This window comes from Pavona decussata, unplaced genomic scaffold (genome assembly GCF_977016875.1).
Source record: "Pavona decussata unplaced genomic scaffold, jaPavDecu1.1 SCAFFOLD_260, whole genome shotgun sequence".
Taxonomy (NCBI): Eukaryota; Metazoa; Cnidaria; class Anthozoa; order Scleractinia; family Agariciidae; genus Pavona; species Pavona decussata.
The window spans coordinates 1,052,501-1,076,878 of NW_028145663.1; the positions used below are offsets into that span (position 1 = coordinate 1,052,501).

The 24,378-nt window shown below is 39.7% G+C and overlaps 1 protein-coding gene across 3 annotated transcripts in view; it reads right to left on the reverse strand.

Annotated features, from left to right (window-relative positions):
- Positions 1 to 24,378, reverse strand: part of LOC146456171 (pregnancy zone protein-like) — a 59,189-nt gene that overhangs the window by 9,002 nt on the left and 25,809 nt on the right. For 2 of the 3 annotated variants that reach the window (XM_085093464.1, XM_085093466.1), the window contains exons 19-33: positions 16,579 to 16,780; positions 14,531 to 14,762; positions 12,029 to 12,265; positions 10,830 to 10,881; positions 10,029 to 10,115; positions 9,080 to 9,253; positions 8,222 to 8,303; positions 7,136 to 7,292; positions 6,133 to 6,207; positions 5,212 to 5,371; positions 4,340 to 4,575; positions 2,814 to 2,972; positions 2,537 to 2,608; positions 1,977 to 2,128; positions 770 to 857 (exon numbers count right to left, since the gene is read on the reverse strand). In XM_085093464.1, coding sequence (XP_084949590.1) covers positions 770 to 857; positions 1,977 to 2,128; positions 2,537 to 2,608; positions 2,814 to 2,972; positions 4,340 to 4,575; positions 5,212 to 5,371; positions 6,133 to 6,207; positions 7,136 to 7,292; positions 8,222 to 8,303; positions 9,080 to 9,253; positions 10,029 to 10,115; positions 10,830 to 10,881; positions 12,029 to 12,265; positions 14,531 to 14,762; positions 16,579 to 16,780 — 2,165 coding nt within the window. Of the gene's footprint in view, positions 1 to 769; positions 858 to 1,976; positions 2,129 to 2,536; positions 2,609 to 2,813; positions 2,973 to 4,339; positions 4,576 to 5,211; positions 5,372 to 6,132; positions 6,208 to 7,135; positions 7,293 to 8,221; positions 8,304 to 9,079; positions 9,254 to 10,028; positions 10,116 to 10,829; positions 10,882 to 12,028; positions 12,266 to 14,530; positions 14,763 to 16,578; positions 16,781 to 21,110; positions 21,295 to 24,378 lie in introns of all 3 variants that reach the window. The other variant, XM_085093465.1, reaches the window with a different exon arrangement.

The window sequence follows — 24,378 nt, forward strand, 5'->3', positions numbered from 1 at the left end:
CACAACTGTACACTATCATATTAGTATCCAGTTGTCAGTCAAATTATACACAGTGTTGTACACAAGTACTTCCAGTTGGTGGTTATTCGTACAGTAGAAAACTCATTTCGCCTTTTCTCATAGTTTCCTTTTGTCCCTTGTTATAAAAACGTTTTGCTGGATAATAAATCTCTTATTAGCTGTGTTTACTCGTTGTTTGTATTTTGACTAATACAACAAAACTCGTAAACACACACAGCGACGCTACCCACCAAAACATCTAATGAGATTTATTATTGAACACATTGTAACACTGTCCAAGTATGGACATGGTCATTGGTGCACTGAATATTCATCGTTTGTAGTCAACAGATAATCCTGCGATATACGTAACTAGCGTGTCGGGGAGAAAAATGGCAAAATAAAGATCGTCTCCAGTTTTTCTGAAAATAACTGCGCTAAACTGTGCTATGTTATCAATGTGTTGAATAATAAGACAATTATCCTGCTCAATCTTCCGGAATATCCCCTGATTTTAGCCAACTCGGCCTAGGGGCCTTGTCGGCTCAGTATCAGGCGATATTCCACGCGATTTCGTAGGATAATTGTTAAATATATCCAATCAAAAACTAACAAGAGCGCTACGAACGCTTGCGCCTCGCCTACCCGCCGCCAATCAAGACTTTTCGGGGATAGCTATTAGGTAATGCGTATTTTGCCGCCAAATATGGTATTTATTCTACATCCAGCGATAATCTAAGATGTGTAGGGGAAAGTAAAACAGGCTTACCCTGCGCAAGCTTTCCTCATCGGGCTCGTATCCGGACACGAGTTTCACATCGATAACCGCCATGTTGGATGAATCTTCCCTCAGCCAGCTAAACCACGAGGAAAGGAAAAAATCAGCCCGAAAGAACGCTTACGGAGAGATATCCCAGAGAGAGAACGTTTAATTAATGCGTTAGGTAAGTACCTTGTTTCAAACATTTGTTGTTGTTTATTAAGAACAAAAATAGAAGTGAAAAACAAGCAACTTGAATGAAACAAAGACATCACAGACCATGTGTTCGAAACTGTTGTGATCCTTTGGATTAGATACAGAAAGTTGCATGATAAACAGCTGAAAGGTTGTAAGCGAGTGACACTCTTACTGTCATTAACTTGGCCTGAATCTGTAAAATTCCGGGGCATACTTTGAGGGCTTAGAATAGCCTCCCTCGCAGACGCTCTTTTGGCTCGTCACGCAATCTTTCCGTTGGGGAGGAAAGATTGCGTGACGAGCCAAAAGAGCGTCTGCGAGGGAGGCTAGGTTTAGAGGGGTTGGCATTGGAAGAAATATCCCATGAGCTGAAAATCACTAGAGCTGAGTGCAGTTTAAGGCAAGGTTAGGTAAAATCGCACTACGATTTTCCAACTAGGAGTATTGCTACTCCCCCCCCCCCCTGCTGGGTGGGATTCTAGTCCATCGCAGGGTTACCCCCATCAGTAAGTCGCCGGTATCCATTTATACAGAAGAGGAGGTTAATAACATATATAGCAACGAAGAAACCAACCAAGCCTTGAACCATTGACTCTCCGATCTACCGACCGTATGATCGAAAGTCCGACGTGTTAACCACTACCGTTACCGGGCCTCCACGCACGCTTTTCAAGCTTTCCTTAAATAACAGGCTGTTAGAAGTGAACGAACAAACTTTGCTTCCACTGAAACTTACTTCTTTGTGGTTGCTTACAAGGTTAACGTTCTGTTACCAGTAACTGGTAACCTTAGTTGAACCTTAGTTGTGTCCCAGTTTTTAGCTGTTTTTTAAGTTTTATTTTAATGCATTTTTAACCTTTATTTTAGAGGACCCTCCAGAAAACCACCGTCAGGTGATTGGAGGCTTCCTCTTAAATTATTATTATTATTATTATTATTATTATTATTATTATTATTATTATTATTATTATTATTATTATTATTATTATTATTATTATTATTATTAGTAACATCTTACTTGGCAGAGATGAACATGTCCAGAGGCATACATAGCAGTTCACCAGTTTCTGTAGTGAGGGGTTCGGACACATCCTCAGAAGCTTTGAGTGTCACTTTTAAGTCAAACGCAGGCTCCTCGACGACATCTGGGATGTTATATGATACGTCAGCCTACAATGATACAACAGGATAGGTATCACCTTCAAAACAGTCCCGAAGTTCGAATGGAAACTGGGGATGAGTTTTTAAATTTTCATTTAAACAGAAATTAGAGTCTTTCACAAGCAAGATCACATTAAGATAAGTTCGTTTACCAAGTTTGAGGTTCTGTCGTTAGATTGCAACCATGTAGAAGGCTTTCAAAACTCGGAAAAAATTAGAGACTTTGGATTTGGGGGACGCTATCTCAGAATAAGAGACGTTTGTATGGAATTTGGGCGACATTTGACAGGTCACAGTCTGGTTACTACGCAATGAAACATAACCAAACTTGGTTAACTTACTATTTTTTATGTGATTGTTTTGACAATGTGCCATGCACTAAAAGCAAACTAAACAAAACTAAAACGAGCCGCAAACCTGCATTAAAGCACAGCCCTCTCCATTGACTTCCACTGGTAACTTCTTGATTGGCAGAATGCTTGAAGGGACCTGTCGGATGTAATAACTCGTGAGACAATTTATTTCACGTCTGATTTGCAATAAAACCTGAAAAAACCACGGTGAAGTTTATCTAACGCCATAACAGAATCGTTTAAAAAGTTTCTTAGTTGCGTGCAGCGCTGTTGTTTTCCACAAATTGACTCGTGGTTTGAGATAACGACTGTCAAACGTGAGCTCTGTGTGTGTTACTCACCTCGGCTCTCTGTGAGATCAGTCTGTTATCATCTGTGATGTTGAACGTCTGGCTGAACTGTTGGTCATTTTCCTCTCCAAACCGAACTGTAAGTGACGTGGTGTTGGAGTACACTTGTTTGGCATACTTGCTTAAAGCTTGTAAGGCGACACATGTGTCCTACAGAGATAACCAGAAATATATCAGTTTTAACTGTGAGGGCCTGAATAAAATTCTTTCCTTCCTTTGGTATCTTCAACTTTTGGGGAGCAGGGATGGCGCAGTGGTGAGAGCACTCGTCTCCCACTGACCAATGCGGCCCGGGTTCGATTTCCGGACTCGGTGTCATATGTGGATTGAGTTTGTTGTTGGTTCTCGTCCTTGCTCCGGGAGCTTTTTCTCCGGGTACTCCGGTTTACCCCTCTCCTCAAAAACCAACACTTTCAAATTCCAATTCGATCTGGAGGGTGTCCCCATACTGTAAAGCGCATTTGAGCATCTCGTCATAGAATTATACGCTATACAAATTTACAAATTTAACTATCGCTTTTTTCCCCATTGTATCTAAAAATAATTTCTTTTTCATTGTTGGCATAATTATTGTAAATTGTGAAGATGCCTAAGCAAAGTGTAAGTCTTCCAAGCCCCTTTCGTTATGTACTTTCTCCCGCTTTTCCATTTGGAAAAATGAAACAAAACAAAAACGCGTAAATGACGACTTTGGTACAAATATGGAGAAAACTGCTAACGAACTGCTCTGCTCTTGCGCACAGATTTATTTTCATCCTTACTTTAATGACCAAGAAAGTTAAAAGCTTAAAGGCTTCCACCTAAGGTAACCCAACTTATTCGGTTACTTTAGCTGGCTTTTAACTTCCAAACAAAACCAGAGATAAAGTCGGTGTGTTTTGACTTAAACGTTGCGCTACAAACTGTAACTAACTTTTAAACTCAGCGAACTAAACATTCATGGTAACATTTTCATTTTGCTTCAGGAAAACGTTTGAGCAAATTTGCCACATTACTCATCTACTCTATTGTAAAAACCCTTTAATGCACTCCAGTATGATTGCGATTGTAACTACATTCAGTAAAGATTCTACAGAACGCGTAAAATTCCTATTATTTTCGCCATGTGTAAGGGTAAAGAGTCAACATTATTAGGGAGTTTTAGCAACGACGACGGCAACGGCAACGAGAACGTCAAAAAAGCAATGGGCTTAATAACCAAAGCAACAACTCTGCACGTGCATTACACTTTTTGGTACATTCTTTGCCGTCATTTCCTGATGGGACTTTTTATGGAGGACGTAAACACACGACGACGAATTTTTCTTTCTCTTTCTAAACTTGGCTGCGGTCTCTAAGAATTCAACTCCAGGAAATTTCACCTATATTTGACATTTAAAGCGAGTTGGAATAATCGCGACGGCGTTTAAAAAAACGCAAATTCATTTTGACGTTTTCGCTGCCGTCAACGTCGTCGTTGCTAAAGCTTCCTATTCTTACGGCTGAACGACGCTTGGGTGCCCTGTGTGTGTACCGACCTGTGTGGATGCAAATCCTCCCAGAGCGTTTCTCTGCTTAGTAAGCCACCTGACAATCGGCATGGCCTGACCAATCAGCGAGGGATCCTCCTCGGCACCCAGGACATAAGTCATCAGAGCGTAAGCGGTCATCTCAATATCAGCTGCTGGCGCGCGGTAATATGGCCGCCACCAGAACCACTCCCTTGGTGCTGCGGTTGTTCCCTCCTTGTCCTTTTCCCAGTGCATCAATCCATCTGTGTAACATTTTAAGTTATATAATATTGTTATACCTCCCAACTCGAATTTCCGATTGGCGGAGAACGTGTCACGTGCCATGGGTCAAAACTCACTAACTCCCTAGGGAAAAAACAACTTGGACTTTCGACTCGCACGTGACCAGGTCGTGCACCTTGAAACCGCAGCACATTTGTGTGCCAGCCCGCACCAAGTAAAAGTATTTGTAATAACCATTACAAAATACATTACATTACAAAAAAAAAAAAAAAAAAAAAAAAAAAAAAATCTTGACAGCAAACGTGGTTGCCTTCTTTGTGTTTCATGAAACAGCGTTGTTAATAATTTGGTGCACTTCACTTACTTGCGAGGTCGTTACAGTTTGAAAGCGCTCTACCATTTTTTTTCCGATACACGAAATTACGAATATCGCAGGATATATGTTATGTGCGGACGACGTATATTGACTTCACCATGACCATTTTCGGGCAGTGTTACAATGTGTTGAATAACAATCACTGATATTGTGATTTGCCTTTATTAAGCTCAAATTTGCAAAAAAATGATGAAGTTTTCTACATTTTGGTTCTTCAAACCAGCTTTAACTCCCAAGTACCCTGCTAACTAACTCGACGGCGTTAGATGGGTGTACTAACCTTCACTGATCGCCTTACGTTGAAGTGCGCTGAATAACTCAAAGGCATTGCGATCTTTGGCCAAGGTAAAAGTATACGAAAACAGAGCTAATGTGTATGAATCAATCTGAATTGAAGTCGCAGCCCTTAGACAGTTCAATGCAAGTTGGATGACCCGATTCTGTAAAAATATAAATAAATAAATAAATAAATAAATAAATAAATAAATAAATAACCTTATTTAAGGGGCGAAGTATTGTCAATTGGGGACACTGCAAATCACTGAACGAAATATACAAACTGAACATAACATTTTTTTGAAAACTAAAACTGGGGAAAGGCAGGCCAGTTGGCTTTATTAACGTGTCGATGTAATTAGTTACACGGTAAGCTAATTGAGGACACCTATCTACTACAAAGCAATCTAAGATACTAAAACTATTTACAGAAGTAAACAAATCTTAAACAAGTGTACATTATTCATAACTTGCAGAGCCGAGAATGTAAAGGTGGCTATGAACCCCTTCCTACAATTTTTTTAACTTTGCAAAAATGTGCGTCGTATCATGCTTATCACAATTCGATAGTAAAAAATGGGCGTCACCGAGCTCGTTTTTAGTTATAACCACTTAAAGCTTAAAATAGGGCTGTTTTTAACAGGTTATGTTGTTGCTATGGTAACTCATTAAGTGGGAGAAAATGACCTTCACTTGTTGACCAATGTCTAGGCATTTCTTTGATACAACTTGTCTAGTATCAACTGATTAAGTGTGGTAGAAATGACCCATCAAATTCAAAGTGCTGGGAAGTGCTAGAGACCAGTGTGAGCCACCTTAACGATTCACAGCCAGAAATTTTCGGCTGCGCCGGTCTCTGAGGAAAGTCCATGACTGCATTTTCCAGAAAGCAAATAACATAACAAGTTAAGTATTTGTGTCATACCTGAGGTGACATGCCAGATTCCATGAGAGAGACTGCAACAAAAGCAGTTAGCGTGGCTTCTGTTGTTACTCCACCCTAAAACATGAACGATACAAAAAAAAAAAAACAACAACAACAACAAAAAATCATCAGCATCCTGGCTCTCCTATCAAGTAATTGACCACCTGACACTTACAAAAGCAATATCATCGAGTTTTAGTTTCACTTCGTATAGGAAAAAAATAACAACAACTGTATAGACAGAAACAATTACACTAGGACATCGAAACTAGTCTTATTATCTTTGGCTGCGGACGGCTAATGTTCAAATCGATTGTAACATGAAAAAATACGTCAGTTTGTCCATGTTGGTTCATTGCATGTATTTTTAATAAGTCACTAAAAAAATCTGTCTACTAAGAATGTCTCCATGCTTGTTTTGACAATGCCCCTTTAAGGATGCAACAGTAAATTCCAGGTAAAGACATGCAAACAGATGTATAGCACCAAGAGACTACGATATGATCTCTTCATAGTATAAAATAAGAAAAACTCATCTTACGCATTAAGCATTTAGGATAAGCGTGACTGTCGCCCGAGAAAGATAATCATTTACAAAAATTAAGTGGCCTGAAAAACGGTATAGTTTTTACACTTTTCACTCCTGGAAATACGCGTGGCCTGCGTGGCAGGCGCTAAAAGGGGGAAGGAAAGCGGGGAATCATGATCAGTCACACGCGCGAAGCGAGGGAGGCGCGGACAAGGAGAAGGAAAGGAAAAAGCTTCCTCGGACTCCCTCGCTTCGCGCGCACGCAGGCTAATAAGCGTTATGAAAATAGGCCATCTCCGAGTTGCTATGAACCTCATTATGAAAGCGCGGCTAAGTGCAAAGTATTTGTAATGAAAATTAGTTTCCATTCATATGCAAACAAAACTAATTTTCATATGAAAAGTTTGCACTAAGCCTCGCGTTCACAATGAGGTTCACAGCAACTCGGATCTGGCCTATTGTTTCGTTACAAACCTTCAGATGTTTGTTGAAAAGCGTTCCATACTTGGGAAAGCAGCCATTGCTTTGCTGTTTCCTGGTTATCCAGTTTGAGGTTTGTTTCAGTTCGTCCTGATCGACAAAGATGAAGGGCCGCGCCTGAGCAAATGAGCGCAGGACAAAGGCTGTTAACCTGGAGAGAGAGGCACAATCACATCAATGATTGGTCATGATTGACCGCCCTTTAAGAACGGTGCCTACTATTGTTACTGCGCATACGTTCTGCGCATCTCGTGATACTCGGATTTCCTATGGGTGGTGCTTACTAATACAGGGATATTTTTGCGCGGTTTAAAACTATGCGGAGAAAGCAGAACTTAATAAGTGCTTTTGGTATCCAAAAAGAAAATTGGGGGAAACCATGCATTTTTTTTTTAGCGATAAAAAAGCTTCAATTTGGCTTTGTATTTTACTGCTTTGTAGAATAATTGTCGCTAAATTATCTCTAAAAAATGCGCGGTTACCCCCAATTTTCTTTTTGGATTCCAATAGCCCTTGCTAAAGTCTGCTTTTCCCGCATAGTCAAAAACCGCGCAAAAATACCTCGGTATTAGTAGGTAAAAGGTAAAGTCGCACAAGAGCCTAAGGGGCCTACACGGCCGGAACTTAGCCCGGTTTCTGTAGCACGAAGCAACTAGGAGTATTGCTCCTCCCCCCTGGATGGGATGCTAGTCCATCGCAGGGTTAGCCCCAGCAGTATGTCGCCGTTACCCATTTATACACCTGGGTGAAGAAAAACAATGTGGAGCAAAGTTTCTTGTCTAAGGAAACAACACAGCAATGAAGAGACCAATCTGACCTCGAACCAACGACCCTCAGATCCTCCGACCGTCCGATCGAAAGTCCGACGCGCTAACCACTACACCACCGCGCCTCCACTCGGTATTAGTAGGCACCGCCCTTAAAGCTTAAAGGCGGTGCCTCCTATTGGTGCTGCACAGTTCTTCTTGTAGAAGGAGTGTGGTACGGGCTGTGTTTGGTCTTTTGGTTACAACACTATCAGCAAACACTGACTAGGACACTGCAAACTAATATTACAAACATACTAAACGGCCAACATACCACATGTTTCCTTCTGGATCACCATTTCCAAAAGCACTGTACGATCCATCAGTACGTTTGTAAGTAAGCTCTCTTTGATATCCTGATAGAAAGACAAGAACAACGCGCCAAATTATTAAACAACACAACCAGAAATAAAAAAAGAAAAAGACTGCAAATACCATCATAGAACACGCTAAGAAATGTCTTATTGGTCTACGAGGCTGGCCTCAACTTCAGGAAGAGGCTCCCTCGTTACACACAACGTTTTTCTAACTCACAGCAGATGAATTCCGTCCAATACAAACTCTGCTTTGCAAAGGGCTATTTTTAAGGGGTAGCACTACTAATTACCTGCAATAATTTTCAATGCAAATTTCGGTAATCTTTTCATGATTACGCTTCAAAAACAAGAAGTTCCACTATGAAAGAACAAGCCCCTCCTTCATTTCACACCTTTGTGGGCGTGAGATACAAATTTAGATGTCGTTTAGTCGTGACAAGTTGTTGACTCAAGCGTCCCCTGAAAAACCATGCGTCGAATTTTCATAATATCACCACAATATAGATATCAACTTCTAATTTGTTTAACAGGGTTTATTCTGAAAACTAAGCCAATTTTTTCTGTAAGGGCTGTAGAAAAAGACAATGTTGTTTGTCAGTTGTTTATGCTCTGATTGTTGACTGTTACCTGTAAGTGAGAATGGCCAGACCAGGCCCCTTTTATATCGGAACTTCCTGTTTAAAGCTAGAAATGAGGGAAGCAAAAATACTGCAGATGTGTGCAAACATTTTATCAAACAGTGTGTTAACAGGGATAAAGAAACGCTCTTGTTAGGTACAATGGCTAATATACACACGCACAAACAAGCATCACACCTGTTGTCATGATATTCTTGGCTTTGTTTTCCACAGCTGGGGTTAATTGTCCCACACTTGACAAATACTTCATGATGTAAATACTGGGAGCAAAGTTCACCATGTTTTGTTCTCCGCAGCCATAAGGAAGTCTTAGTAAGCTTTCCACATTCAGTGTTGGCCCCATCAGATCGCCTAGCAAAGAACAGAATATAAACGAGTGGGAAAACTCGGGACTTACTAAGTCCTCAACCTTTGCAGTCCCTTAACAAGGGTGCAAAATTGTTGGCAGATTCTGAGCTTTATAATTTTGTTACTTACAAGTGTAAATATTTTATTAAATTGGCCCCATCACAAATACCTATTATTCAAACTTTAGGAATGCATAAAGGGAAACTTGCTACCGTTTGCTCAGCACGAATGGTCCTGTTAACATGGTTTTTTTGTCGAAGAATGGAATAAACGAACCCTCGACACGAATTGAGTTTGAAGTCGAGTAAATTTGCTGGCTGTCACTCCTTGTTTTGTCTAATTCAGCACGACAGCATGTTTATTCGTTATAGTAGACCGATAGGTCCACAACAACTTTCCAGGCTGGATATAAATACGACTTCTGCAAAACATTTAAGCGATTATCGAGGATAAATCGAGCATCGAAACAAAGTGCATCACCACGCGACGATAGGCATGATTTATAACAACAGTAGGACTCTTCTTAAGCAAGGCGAAGAGCTTCAGTCAAACGGATGCTAATGTATATACCATTCCCCCGCGACAATAACCCCTGCAAGAAACAAAAAAGAATCTTCGGGGGGAGGGAGGGGGTAATCTGGTGTCTACCCGCCCATAGGGTGGGATGATTTTTTAACGACTTTGCACTTACAAGATAACATAAACAGTAAACACTGAGGATTTTCAAGATAAAGTATGTCTGAGCTATGCATTGTTTAAATGACGATATAGGACTTACCAACAGTAGAAACCACCGCATAAACTGAACCTGGGACAACATTCTGAGGCAGGGCAATCTCAATGCTGTCGTTGAAATAGGATTCATCTGTTCCGAGAAAATAAAAATTAAATAAGCACATCAAACTGAGAACATATTCTTTTGATCATGGATCTTGGAAGATACCCAACCAAGAGGCCCACACCCTTTTTGGGGGTTTCACTTTCCTTGACAAAGTACAAAAAGCTCAGTAGTGAAGGGATTATTGCGTCAGCATTTCAGTCTGAGTGTAGGTACCTGTCACTGTTTTCTTAGAAAAGAAACTACTCCAGATTAAAGGAAATCAGGAAATCTATTCCGCAAGGTAATAATTAATAGTTGAAAACAGGTCACGTTTCGGAGGGGTAGGTTCCCTGTTGCCTTCTCTGAATAGAGCTACATGGGGTATTCCACCCCTCCCACAGGCATCCCAATCCCCGCTGTGACGCTGGTTACTTCCAAGTACTTTCTGTACAATTATACTGCCACTAACCATTAATACAACCAGGTTGATAGGCGAACTGTCATTAAAGCTTTCATAAGTCAAAACACAAAATGAAGAACCCTTATTAGTGCTACTTATGTAAAACCAAAAACGCCATGAACAATATTGGTAACCCCCAAAAAATACAATAACATTTTGTAGAAGAAGAATCATAGGGAATACATCTTGACAATATTATGAATAAGTTACAATCCTCATTGTTCCTTCTTCTTTTGAAGAGTAATTTTATTCATTAAGTATATCATCTGGCAGTTCTTGCATTAAAAAAAATGATTTACCTTTAAGGCAGACGAAGCTGTTGTAGGTGTACTCCTGGCGGACTCCTTCAGGCTAAAAAAAGACGTTATGATAAAAAAGTAGGTTTTCGGTTTTAATACCATGACAATGAAATGTTCCTAATACATAAGAGTTACATCCAAACAACGGATCTCTATAATCAGACTATCCACTTGACATCTCTGGAAAGCAGCGACCCACTGTCGTTCTAGCCCAAAATGACACCCTCACAGTTTATGGAATTTAGGATGTCTTCCAGTTTGTCACATGTTTTGCAAAGTGTTATTTTTACATGTGCCGTGAGGCCAAAAGTCTAGAAATGGCCGCTGTTCGAATTCATTTCGTGTCGTGAATTTCCACAGCTACCCCCGTAAAATTTTAATATTAAAAGTTTAGTAAGTTTAAGTTTTAAAATAATTTTAATTTTAAATAGCGGCTTCGTTAACCAGATGCGCATGACAGCTTTTGACACATACATCTAAATGTTTCTTTTTTTCTTTGGTACCTTGGGAGGACTGTAGCTTCAAATTCAACGGCTCAAGTAAAGTCTACCTCTAGCCTCTCGTTTTTTTCTCATTTGGCTGTCACTTTGAAAAAAAGATCTGTCCAAATGTTCATAAGGAGGGTATGCTGATGTAACGGCTTCAGCGTTTTAAATATGCTATCCTGTTAATACTTATATTATTAAAGCTGCACACTCTATTAGTGCAAATATTCTGCTTGAACAATGGAATTCTCCCCAATCCGACAGCCAAACAAGAAAAACATGAATTGCAGCAATATCCCCTCCCCCCCCCCCCCCCCCCACAAAATTTCAAGAAACAGAAAAAAAAAATCCAAAATGTTTATTACATGACAGGTATGGTAAGACTTTCTAGTCTTCTCGGATGAGGACGATAAATCGTAGGTCCCGTCTCACAACCCTTGTTCATGATCACTTTGTGGGACGTTAAAGAACCCACACACTGTTCACAAGAGTAGGGGACGTAGTTCCCGGTGTTGTGGTCTGGCCTTCTATCTTTCACACTCATGCTTGGGTTAAGTGGGTGGGTGGGTGAGATCGAATATGGACCGATAGCGGCTGCCAGAGGCGCCTTCACATGCTGACGTCCGATCTCACCCAATAGAATTGTAAACCGCCATGTAACTTGGTGATATGTGCGGTATATAAGAATTCATTCATTCATTCATTCATGCTTACCTCCACGAGTAACTTCCTGATGACAGCATCACTGACACCAAGCCGCATCTGTTGAACATCTTGTCCACAGGCTGATACATCCACATCCTTAGCAACAACAGCAAGAGGAATCTGCCCCAACTTCTTAGGAACAATGTTAAAAGGCACAGACTTTGCTTCATTGCTGCACACACAAATGTCATAGGAAGCATTTGAAACTATCCTGTACTCCAACGACTCTTGCAATCCCAGGCGAATCTGTACAAAACGTCCAGAGCGCAACAGCATTCAGACCAAGCCGTTAAAACAAAATCAAGTATCTACACCTCATAAGCAATAGAACCTTCTCCACAATGGCGATCGAAAATTAAAAACGTATACCAGCACTAGAAAGAGCACTTTTACTTTAGTAACCCCTCAGAGTTTCAGCATATCAGGTGTAATATCAGCTGAGAAAATGTAAGTTGAAAAATGAAAAATTTACAGACGTTTGTATGACTGGGGGTATGACGTTTTTCCCCAGTCATACAAACGTCTGTAAATTTGTCAAATTTCATCTTACATTTCCTAAGCTGATATAACACCTAATATGCTGAAACTTTGCAAGGTTACTAAAGTAAAGGTGCTCTTTCAAGTGCTGGTATCAGTTTTTCATTCAGATCAATTTTAACTCATTCAAATCTGTTGTCGCCATTTTGGGGAAGGGTCTATTAACCTTTTAAGCCCCAGTGGTGACCAACATCTATTTTCTCCTTGCAATGTCAGGAGAATAAAGGAAATAATCACCAAAGATGAAATGCCTTGATTTTCATACAAAATCTCCCAACTAGTGGCATAAGAAATATATGGAGGACAGTGAGAAGAATGTACAGGTAGATATTGAGGCTGAGTGGGTTAACCCACGACATTTAAGACTTAAGTATATGTTGTGGTTCAATTTTATCCGTGGTTTGAATTTTGTTTTCCATTGTTTCAAACTTATTATCATACATCACTATATCCAGACCAATAGGAAGATAAAATTTAGACCAAGGGTAAATTTGAACCACAAGATATACATCTGTAATTCCCATCAAAGAAGTCAAGTCTGACATCCAACACAAGCAGGATGATCTGTATTTTTTATAAACTAATACTGGGGAGGGCCCGGTTGTTCGAAAGCCGATCAACGCCAATCCACGATAAAAAGTTAATTGAGGTTTTCATCTCACTCGTTGAAAAATGTTTTCAAAAGCTAATTTTAAACTAATGATAAAGAAAAGTTTAAGTCAAAACTGAGGGACAAAAATCTTTTCGAAGAATCTTTTATCGGTTCATAATTAAAACTGGAATCAAACTTTCTGTTAATCCAGGATTAGCTTCATCAGGCTTTGAACAAATGGGCCCTGATCATTGCTAAACATCATTAGACTTCATCTCACTGTAATAACAGATAAAATATTTGTATCTGAATGATATTATGACAACGAATACTTCGTTTGAGTTGCCAATGTTTCGCACACAAAAGACATCCGTCAAACGTCCGTTCCTCTTTACACAAAACGTGTTTAACGAATTGTGAACAAGTTCAATTACGATGCTCCTATAACACCTATCTTTAAGGAACTTAATTTGCTTAAATTTCATGACATTCACTTATTCCAATTAGGTCAATTTATGTTCTCATTTAAAAACCCTAACCTGCCTGCAAATTTGATCTTACGTTTACTCTTTCTATGCTTTTTCTCTTTTCTTTTCTCTTTTTTTTTTGACGATGGAAATGGTCAGAATTATTTTGCACTATTCTCATCTATGTTCTCATTTTTTCAAGAAAACACAAACGCGAATCTCACGTTTCACGTTTGCCGTAAACGCGATTTTAAATCTCTCTGTTGACTGAAGTTTCAATAACCCAAGAGACTTAATACCATCATCTAAGGATACACAACTCACTCGGCTGTGATTTTAACCTCCACTCAGATAGTCGAAACATCAGTCAATAATATAATTCCAAACAGTCCTTGTCAGGATAAACAGCCTCCCAGACGATCATAATAACTGACTTGCGATGTAAAACAATTTGTATCGTTACAGATAGCCTCCCTCGCAAATGTCTTTTGGCACGTCACGCAATCTTTCCGCCCATTGCGTGACGAACCAAAAGAGTTCCTGCAAGGGAGGCTACTAATCTCATACAACATCTCAATAATTGGGCACCTTCCTGAGGCGAAGTCCACTCAGAGATCAAAATTCATTTAATCTCTATCAATATCTCTAAAAGTCGATTTAGACGGTATGACTCTGTTGTCTGCGACACGCTGACAACAAACCCGCGATACTAATTGTTTCGTGTAAACTAAACCTACAACTTATCGCAGACGACACGTAAAATGTTGTAGGATTTTGAAATGTCTTAAAATGCTACGACAATGCCCAACAAGACTTGCACACCACAGTTGTAAGCGAAAGTCGCACCCTCTAAATCGGCCTTTAGACTCAAGGTTCACGCGAATATTGCTACATTGTATATCATCAAACACTCACTGTGAGACACTTGCTCTCATAGTTGAAGACGGTTGCTGTTATGGACACTTCCTCACCACGAATCACTGAGTACGGCAATGTGATGGAAACAAAGAATGGTTGGAAGACTTTGAGAGAGGTAGGCTTAGAAACACCAAGGCCAGCTGAATCGGACATGGCAAAGGCACTGGCTACCCAGGTGGTAATTGTATCAGGAACTTTGGCTGTGACAACCGTCTTTCCTGTTTGCTCACTGTCATTAAATCAAAAGCATTGGATTATCATAATGTGGTAATAATTGAAGGAAACGAGGCATGACCAACCTATAGTGCATGTAATTCAGATCGCGTTTTGTTATTTTAGCTCAGATTCACCAGAGTTTTAGTATGTGACTTTGAATTCCTTCAGGAAACGTTGCTCCAATAGTTTAGCCTTTGCTTCAATGTTTTGCCCACTGATTTACGCTTCGTTTTGTGATAAAAACGGAAACTTTTACCCATAATCATAGGCCTTTATTGCACATGAAACAAGAAACAGGGGATAAACGTTTCCTAAAAGAATCCAAGGCCACATCCAAAAACCGGCCTTCAATTCCCGCTCCAAATAAATGCCTTACAGGACCTTTAACGTAGGATAAATTCCAAATGATAGGGAAAGACCCCATATTTTAAAGCTGTTTTCTCATTCTTTTTTTAACTCAAATGGTCTCTTTCACTACAATTTGCAAAAATATCCCAAAAAGAAAGGCTGAATGCATGGGAGACATAATTCCACCTACAAAAATTGCAAGTCAAATCAGTTATTGCGTTGAGATCTCTCTCAACTAAGAAGACAACAGGTTGGATAAACATGAGCAGAGGCACGGTTAGAACCCATGTAACCTCACTGTGCACAACCACGTCTGACTAAATTTTGAAAGGAGTCAACTTATTTTCAACACTATAAGCAAGCCAAGAGTGACTGAACTTTTAAATGTACATGTATATCACAGAAACTTTCCAGAGCTACAGATTATAGGATGAAAAAAATAGTTGCTTCATCGGCGCCATAGTTGTTTTTCTCCGTCCCTCAGAGTGCGCTGACAAGCGACATCAATTTTAAAAGACTGTGTTCAACAACATTAAATTATTTTATACAGTACAAGTTATTTAACTTAATGCGAACACATTTAAGTTTAATCCAGAACCAGCTCTAGTGCGTGAGCAAAACAATATGCAAGCTTATGACTCTTATGTTTGGTGCTCATAGAGTTAAAAATTAACTGCAGCACAATTGCCATAGCTTTTGCTGTTTGCAAGATTAGTTGTGACTAGCCAAAATAACACGTGGCTAAATGTAATTTAGGCAAAGTTAGGCTCGAGCCAATGCAGTCAGCGGTCTTGTTTGTGGCAGTACGTGATCCATGGGCCGGTCCATAGGTTCTTGCAGGGCGGGTTCCTGTTGTGCAATACATTTAGCTAGCTTGTTGCTCTTCACGGATCATTAGCTGTGCAGCTGTTGTAGATTCGTGTAATTATGTGCCACTGGCTACTATCACCTGCTGTTCCTGTATAGGAGTGCCATAACTTCGTCAATACTTGGTAAATTTTGACAAATTTTGACCATAAAAATAATCTTCTTAAATGGTTTAAACCCCTTCCACGACATTAAATTAAGGTTTTTATATAAGATACATGTGCATTTGTGACAGTACAACACAAGTTAATTTACCCATTGAGAGCTGCAAATCAAGTTATGCTTTTGGGGTATCTGTGATGATACAAGTTCCAAACCAAATGGTAAATATATTACACAAGAACCACTGAGTTTCTGCTTATTGATTTGGCAAGAAAAAATGGCAATTACCTTATAAATGAGCGTTAAAAACAAAACGTTGTTTTTGTTCACACTGGGGAAATTAAAAGGAGAAGTTTAACCAAGGAGATATTTCTTGAGAAAGTTAGTCTAAGAGATGAGATTTTTCAGTCCATGCAAGTCGTGTAGGAATTTCTTCTCAACAATTTCAGTTCAACATCTAAAAAATATTTCATGATGTGAGGTAGGCCAGCAGGCAATAAGTGCTTTCTTACTCAACCATTTTCTCCGTCCATAGCCAAGTTTCAGGGAACTCTTTACGCACATATACAGGCTTTTTCTTAGTAGGCTTGTTCTCGGCAGGTCTCCTGCGTTTTTGTAATTGAACATTGTTGACACGACGAAAGTTAGCACCTGACGGTCTACGGCGTGCAAACGATGACAGAGGCACGGCCGAAAACGGCCGCTTTCGGCGGTCTGAAAATATGATGAATTGATATAAGATGCTGCAGAAGACTGAATCAAAGCAATTAAAGTGCCCCTGGGACGAAAATTTCATTTTCCATCTTTTTGCATTTTCGTGTAGAATATGACCTTCTTACTCATGTTACCAAATTTCAATCCTTTACGGCGATTGGAAGTAATTTTTTTTTAGCTTTTTATTCGAGATGTCACAGGAAGTGACGTCATTGGCTCAACACGAAAAATTCCACATGGCTAATTTTCATATGGATTCTACTTCATAAGCTATATTCTGCTGTTATTTAGTTCGCAACAGCAGAATACAGTTTATGAAGTAGAATCCATATGAAAATTAGCCATGTGGAATTTTTCGTGTTGAGCCAATGACGCCACTTCCTGTAATTTGAGCCTTAACTTCCGGAACAAGGCCAAGTAATGGCGGCCGTGAAATCTCGAATAAAAAGCTAAAAAAAAATACTTCCAATCGCCGTAAAGGATTGAAATTTGGTAACATGAGTAAGAAGGTCATATTCTACACGAAAATGCAAAAAGATGGAAAATGAAATTTTCGTCCCAGGAGCACTTTAAAGGACAAGGAATTAACAACACAATCACCATCACATTACTTGTCGTACGTAACAAGATCAAGTTAGTTACCTCTCCTGTGTTAGCTGCCATGTGTTGTTGTCTAAACATGCTTAACGGTTGGGAATTTTTTTTTACATGGATTTTCATGTGTGTAAATCAGTTTTTTGTTTAAAAAATAAAAACAAAACAACACTTTGTCTATAAACCTTACAGATACCATAAAATACATTTACTTACTTACCACTGCTCAAATTCATCTGAAATGTTTCATTTTTTAGAACTTGCCCAAGATCACGTCCATGGTAATTACAGCACGAGTTTATTTTTAACAACTCACCGACAAGTGTGTGACCTTTCCCATAACAATAAATAAATATGTAAATAAATACACGCATAAACATTTATTTACTTAGAGACAGATGTTCAACATTAAATAGGTTCGTATCATAATTGTGTAGATGAAATCCTTAACAGCCACGACCAGTACGACCATTCACAATAAGGCTATAGTTATGCGTTATCCTGTGCATACAGATTACAGTAACATCTCTCATTTTGATCACAAACTGTAGGGTCTACTTTAAAGTACAGGCATCAGAAAGTGGGCCTAACAATGAAGAGCTTTGGAGCAAGATGTATAATTGATCCAACTTGGAAGAAAAAATTCTGCAAACACTGTGAAAATTAGGCAGTAAAACCATGTCCAGAATATCTTCGAATCATCTTCGACTATCTTCAGGCAACTTTCGAGTATGTCAAGTCATCCTGTGCTGGAAATCTTGGGAAGTTTGACTGACACGCCAAGGGTAGATTCTTAACCATTTCACTCATTTCACTGGCAGGCAGGCGGTCCTTTTGCTTTGAAGAATAAGCTCCACCAAGAAAGTAGCAAATCATAATGTCACGAAGTCCCCCATGACTATTAGCGTTGACTAACTATCAGACTCATGAGTTGTTGACCATCTTTATTGTGGTCAATTGCCAGACATATTAGCAGCAATGTGGTGGGTTACAAACATTTGCTTTCATGAATTTCTTCGCACACAAAAAAAGAAAAACCTCATGTTCTTTAAAGGCTTTGGCCACCTCAAGCTTCTTGAGTCATCACACAAAGGAATCTCCTAAATAAGCAAGAGATGTATGTGAAACCCATACAGGAAAAATGATGGGCCATACATGACATTTGTAATTTTATTAACAACTTTGTTTCTTTTCAGTTCTTTGACAATGGTCTCCCTACTGGTGTTGTGCTTTTTGAATGAAGCATAACTCGCGAAAAAAAAAAAAACATGAAATGGTGTATTAAGCATGCATTCAGATGTAACACAGCACCGAGTTTTAGACAGCAATGAATTCAAGACGTATTATCCCTATCTAGACCATTGGTAGGTAGGGTTGGGGTGAGTGCTGCCTGGCAGGTTTTAAACGTTTATAACTTTTTTCTTTAATATGTGAGCAAGGGCCACCAAACTTGGTAACTTTTTCGGAAATGTATCCGGGCACGTTTTGGTATGGCAGGTAAACGTTCATTGAATGTGTTGCCAACTAAGACAACCAAATTTGTGAGACAGGTTTTTCAGAAATAGCTAATTATCACATGCAGTGAAATTTAAAAGTTCAATATCCTGCAAGACCACCTTAGATTAAGCCGATGTTAAAGTGATTTCATAATTGGGCTTCTTGTCCAGAGAGTTATATTTCCAAACTAACACTATATACATTTGAATAAACTGACTACAAAACATTTCATGGACTGACACCTAGAATAAAACTCATCACACCAGTATGGCCCAGAAAATGGGTTCTCGCTTACTTCACTGCTTCCTCTGTCCATAGCCATGTTTCAGGAAACTCTTTACGCACAGGCCTCTTCGGTTTTCTTACAGCAGCAACACTACGACTATCAGGCATAGCGTCTAGAGAGCCAAACCAGGCCAACAGGGAGTGTTCCACCATCAGAATTAGTAGAGAATGTTCAAGAAACTGTTAAAAATGTGACCAGACAGCTGCTCTTTATGGACCAGTTGATCATACATACATAATCTGTAGGACGTTAGAGAACCCACACACAGTTCGAAAAGAGTAAGGGACGCAGTACCCGGTGTGGTGGGCTATTTCTGATTACAATTTGTAGTAAAATGACCTACACTTGCAAAAGCATCGTAATGTGCCACTCGCCTTATAAGGTAATTACTACTTCAACCTGGCATAAAATGGCTGAAAAATAAAGGAATGAAGAGCCAGAGTGGAAGATGACTTGAAAGACTTTCCCAATCAGAAGTTGAGATTAGAGATGGCTTGCTGATGTCCCAAAAAAAAAAAATGTAGGAATCGAGTGATGATGATGATGATGACCACGACGACTACGACAACAATGATGATGACAAAATGAAACTGAGGATGACAATGATGATGTTGATCATGATGATGCCAAGGATTATTTCAACACCACAGGTTTCTACATTCCTAATCTCTTTGGACCGCTGAAAACTGCAGATCGGTGCATCAAGCAGGAATGAATTAGTACAGTCGCGCCTAATAACACTGTTTGTATGGTGAGCATGAGAAGCTCAGCCGATTTGCCCGGCGTGTTCTTCACGTAATTTTTTGTTTTTTTAGTTTATGCTTTTTTCCAGATGGGTTTGAAGCTAAAATTCAAATAATATTTAAAATATATATCTCAGGAAAAGACTTCACGTGTTGATTAATTCTCAAAAGTCTTTCGCTGGCTAGTAGCTTGAACGCCGCACAGCATAAGAACTCCAAGCAGACAAAATTCATAATTTCTGATCATTTCTGATAACTTCGTGCTCATTAGCTCTGAGGTCTTCCAAGAATGATATAATTAATGGTTGACAAAACTCAGTTACAACCTGTTTTGTTGTTGTTGTTGAAAAAGTCAGATCAAAAGCCTTAAAAGACAATTACCGCACGTATCCTACAGATTTAAGTTCGACGGATTTTAAGGAACCACAAGATACTTTGCAAACGGCAAAACATGTTTCGGATGAAACCTCATCCCTCGTCAGTGGCTTACACTTTAGGAATATTTGGAGACAAAGGAACGGATTGTAAAGAAGATCAGCTGAGCAGGATGAACATATACTTTACACAACAGTCCTCCTTGAGCTACACTACTTGTAAAGTAGAAAAGTAAGTAAAAGTAATTTATTTAATGTCAATAACACGGGGAGTGCTTGTGCAATCCCTCGAGCCAGAGGCTCATGATAAAGTGCTTGAATTGGAATTTGGAAATGTTGGTTTTTGAGGAGAGGGGAAAACCAGGGTACGCGAAGAAAAATTTCTCGGAGCAAAGACCAGAACCAACAACGAACTCAACCCACATATGACGCCGAGTGCGGGAATTGAACCCGAGCCAAACTGGTGGGAGGTGAGTACCCCCACCACTGCGCCATCTCTACTCCCCTAAAAGTTGTCGACTCTCTAGACATGGATATGCACAGTGAGGGAAATCTTAAATCTACATGTACAGTGATAATACTAATCCTTTACGCGCCAAGAGTGATCAGAAAAGGAATTTCTCCTATAAGTTTTACTACATATTGAATGGACAGGCAACAAGAACCAAGAAAATGATCACCAAAATATGAACTGGAACCATACGAAATATATAGGGGATAGTAAAGAGAGCACAGATGTTGATATTGTGGTTTTAAGGGCTAAACCCTCCAAAACATTCAACACACTAAACCCTGGTAACAACACCACCGGTAAATAAAATCATTCAGAGCCTTACTTGACCATTTCCTCTGTCCAAAGCCATGTCTCGGGAAACTCTTTACGCACATAGACAGGTTTTCTTTTATTTTGTTTTCGCTTCTTGTCTGGACTAACAACGTCAACGGCGGAAAGGGGGCTCATTTCCGTAGTTGCAACGCTATAAGGGACAGCGCCTCCACCACCACCAAAGTTCCTACGATCTGAAAGAGGAAACATGCAAGATTTCCAATGCAAACAACTGTACTTATTCGAATGATTCTGAAAGAAGAAAACCTGGAAACCAAAGAAACATTTAGGTGGTACTTAAAAATACCTAAAAGTGAAAGAGGCTGTTTGAGGCAGGAATTGGGATCTAGGAACAGGAGAACGAACTACAAACCTCAGGAAGTGTAGACAGTCTTACTCATCCACCCCATGCCTCTCTTAAGCTTCGTTCTCTAACCATGACCCAGGCATTCTAAACTTATCGATAAGGGGGTTTGTTTGTAAAGAAGCCGTGGAGCTGCGTCGGTGGGGAGTAGAAACGAATGTTTGGTTTATCAACAGAGCTGATAACTAAAAGTAAATTGGAGATTCGAGTGCTGACATTTCGAGCGTTAGCCCTTCGTGACACTTTAATGGTGACGATCTGACAAAGGGCTAGAACACTCCAAACGTCAGCACTCTAATCTCTTTACGGTGGCTAATTTACCTTCAGTGAGCCACTCTGTTGATAAACCAAACATTCATTCTAGACGTTCTTTACTTGGAATTCATATCCAGCCATGTACAACTGATATTATCCTGATTTTTGCTGTTATAGAATTTTGTTAATGACAACGTTACAGGATTACATTCCACAAGTGAGGCTTGGGAGTGAAATTAGCTGGAATCGTGTGAATGTTAACTGTGGATCAGAGCACATTTTACTAGAACTCTGTTGCCAGCATATTGCAACTTGAGAATGATGTATTAATCAGTAAGTGACACAGGCATACTCGGAAAAAAATCCGAGTGCTCCTATCAGGAGTTGAACCTATAAGACCTTCCGATTACTATTTCGGATGCTCTTCCACTGAGCTACAGGAGACTCGTGCGAGCTAAGGCCATTAAACTAGGTTCATGGGACAAACATCCTGCATACTGCTAGGATTGGAATGTCAATGTGTGGCATATGCGCAATGGAAATAATGTGATGGAATATGTTAAGCCTGGTGAATAAATGAGAATGATGTATTAATCAGTAAATGACACAGGCAGACTCGGAAAAAATCCGAGTGCTCCTTGCAGGAGCAACTTACAGCTTCTTAAGCGACTGGGTAGATGAGAGAGCTTTGACCTGCTACAATTTAATACGTGTGCTTTAATACTTCTATGAGTAAATTCTTGTAGTTGGCCTGTATTGTTTGCTAAAATGATTGTAGTTTTAAAATGAATCACAAGTAAATGCTCATGTGCGATGTACCATTTAAAAGGTGACGATGAGTGAAATTCGTTTCTTAGATCAAGACAACTGATGGAAGTCAGGTCTTTCACAGACTTGGTTTTAAAACGTCAAAATTAAAACCTACAAAATTTCTCTGATTGGCACATGTCACATAGGTCTTCCCCTTAATTTGCAGCTTTCAATCCATAGAACCACCTAAGATATGTAAGAGTCAGTAAAGTGTATTAAATTAAAAATTCCAGAAATTGTAGGGGTGGTAAATCACATCCAAGATACCAGGGGGTACCATTTTTCTTTAAATGCAGAGATCTTTCCAAGACCAGATTGCAGGACAAAATTTCACTATAATTGACAAAATATTGACCAAGTTACGATTTGGGGACCCACTGTACGACAGGACAGGGTTAACATCGCCCTTCATGTTGTCCTTGGCCAGGTCAGCACTATAGTGACTCCTGAAACAGCTGCAGGATCCAGTCTCACTGCCCAAACCATCTCAGTCCATCATCTTCCGACCTTGATAACATTTACCAGTGGCTTATCACAGCTTAATGACTTGTAGGACTGCCAGCAAAGTAGGCAGTAATTTTCACGCACAGCCAGCTTCTTTTGACAAGCCTGTCAAACTACATACCAGGCAGATCTTTTTGTTCTTCATCCGGTGAAATAACCTTGTTTCTGAAGGCCACCACTGCGGATGCCTCCACAAAAAACAGTTGAGATATTTCCGATTACATCTTGATTGCAAGTGCATGACATGACAATAATTTTAATAATTCTGATCCTTTGGTTGCTGCCTACATTTATCATTAAGAGGAACACTTGGATGTTACAAATAAGAGTACATTGCAAAAGCATAAACAAGGTAACAATTTACGGAAGGAACATGTTTGTGTACGTTTAAAATTTCTGATTTTCGCTCAGAACATTAACTTCCGATAGCTTGCAATTGTTCCATATCTGTCACAATAATATGGCATTGACTACAATTTTCTTGGGACATGGTTGTGTACTGTGCGAGTACCCATGACCTAGTTTTACTTCAATGGTAACTACAACTATAATATAATGTTAATTTTACACTGCATGAGTTGACCAATAGGCAGTGCTGTCTTTAAGCTTCCACTCTGGTAATCGCACTGAGGTACATGCACTGAGAGTGCTTCCTGAAGTGGAGATGTCTTATTGGAACTCACGGCCTAAAAAAATAATTTGCTTTTCAAAGCAGCTCCCAACCTGAGAATACCACATACATACCTTCTTAATAGCATTCGAAAATTATCAATAGAACAATAAAGCAAGAGTTAGAACAATGCAGGCATCCATGCCGACCCTTACTTGACCATTTCCTCCGTCCAAAGCCATGTCTCAGGGAATTCTTTACGCACATTGACGACAGGCTTTCTTTCGCCATCTTGCTTCCTTCCGCGTTTCCTGTTGGCAAGAGACGGTCCACCCGTTGTTGCAGGCTCATTCGTCTCTTCAAACATCCGTTCGTTCTCCTCAGAAAGACTCGTAGCAAAAAGTTCAACTAAATCGTATACAAAGTTAAGTTTAACACGTGATTTCACCTATGTCGGAGATAGTATGACATCCAGGAATTCGCGAGATGCGGAACACAAACTGCTACCTTGACAGAAAAAACAAAGCAGCCAACCGGCACTAAGAATAAAATCCCCAGCTACTTTTTTCCCGCTCCTCTTTAAACTTTATTGAAAACACTGTAAGCGTGACTATAAAGAGTTGCAGCAAACGTGTTTGCAGGACAAACCAGACTTAGTTTTGTTCTGTAATACTTTATAAAGTGACGTTAAACCCACAGTTATGTGGACAGTCAACACACAAGGCACTTTAGAAG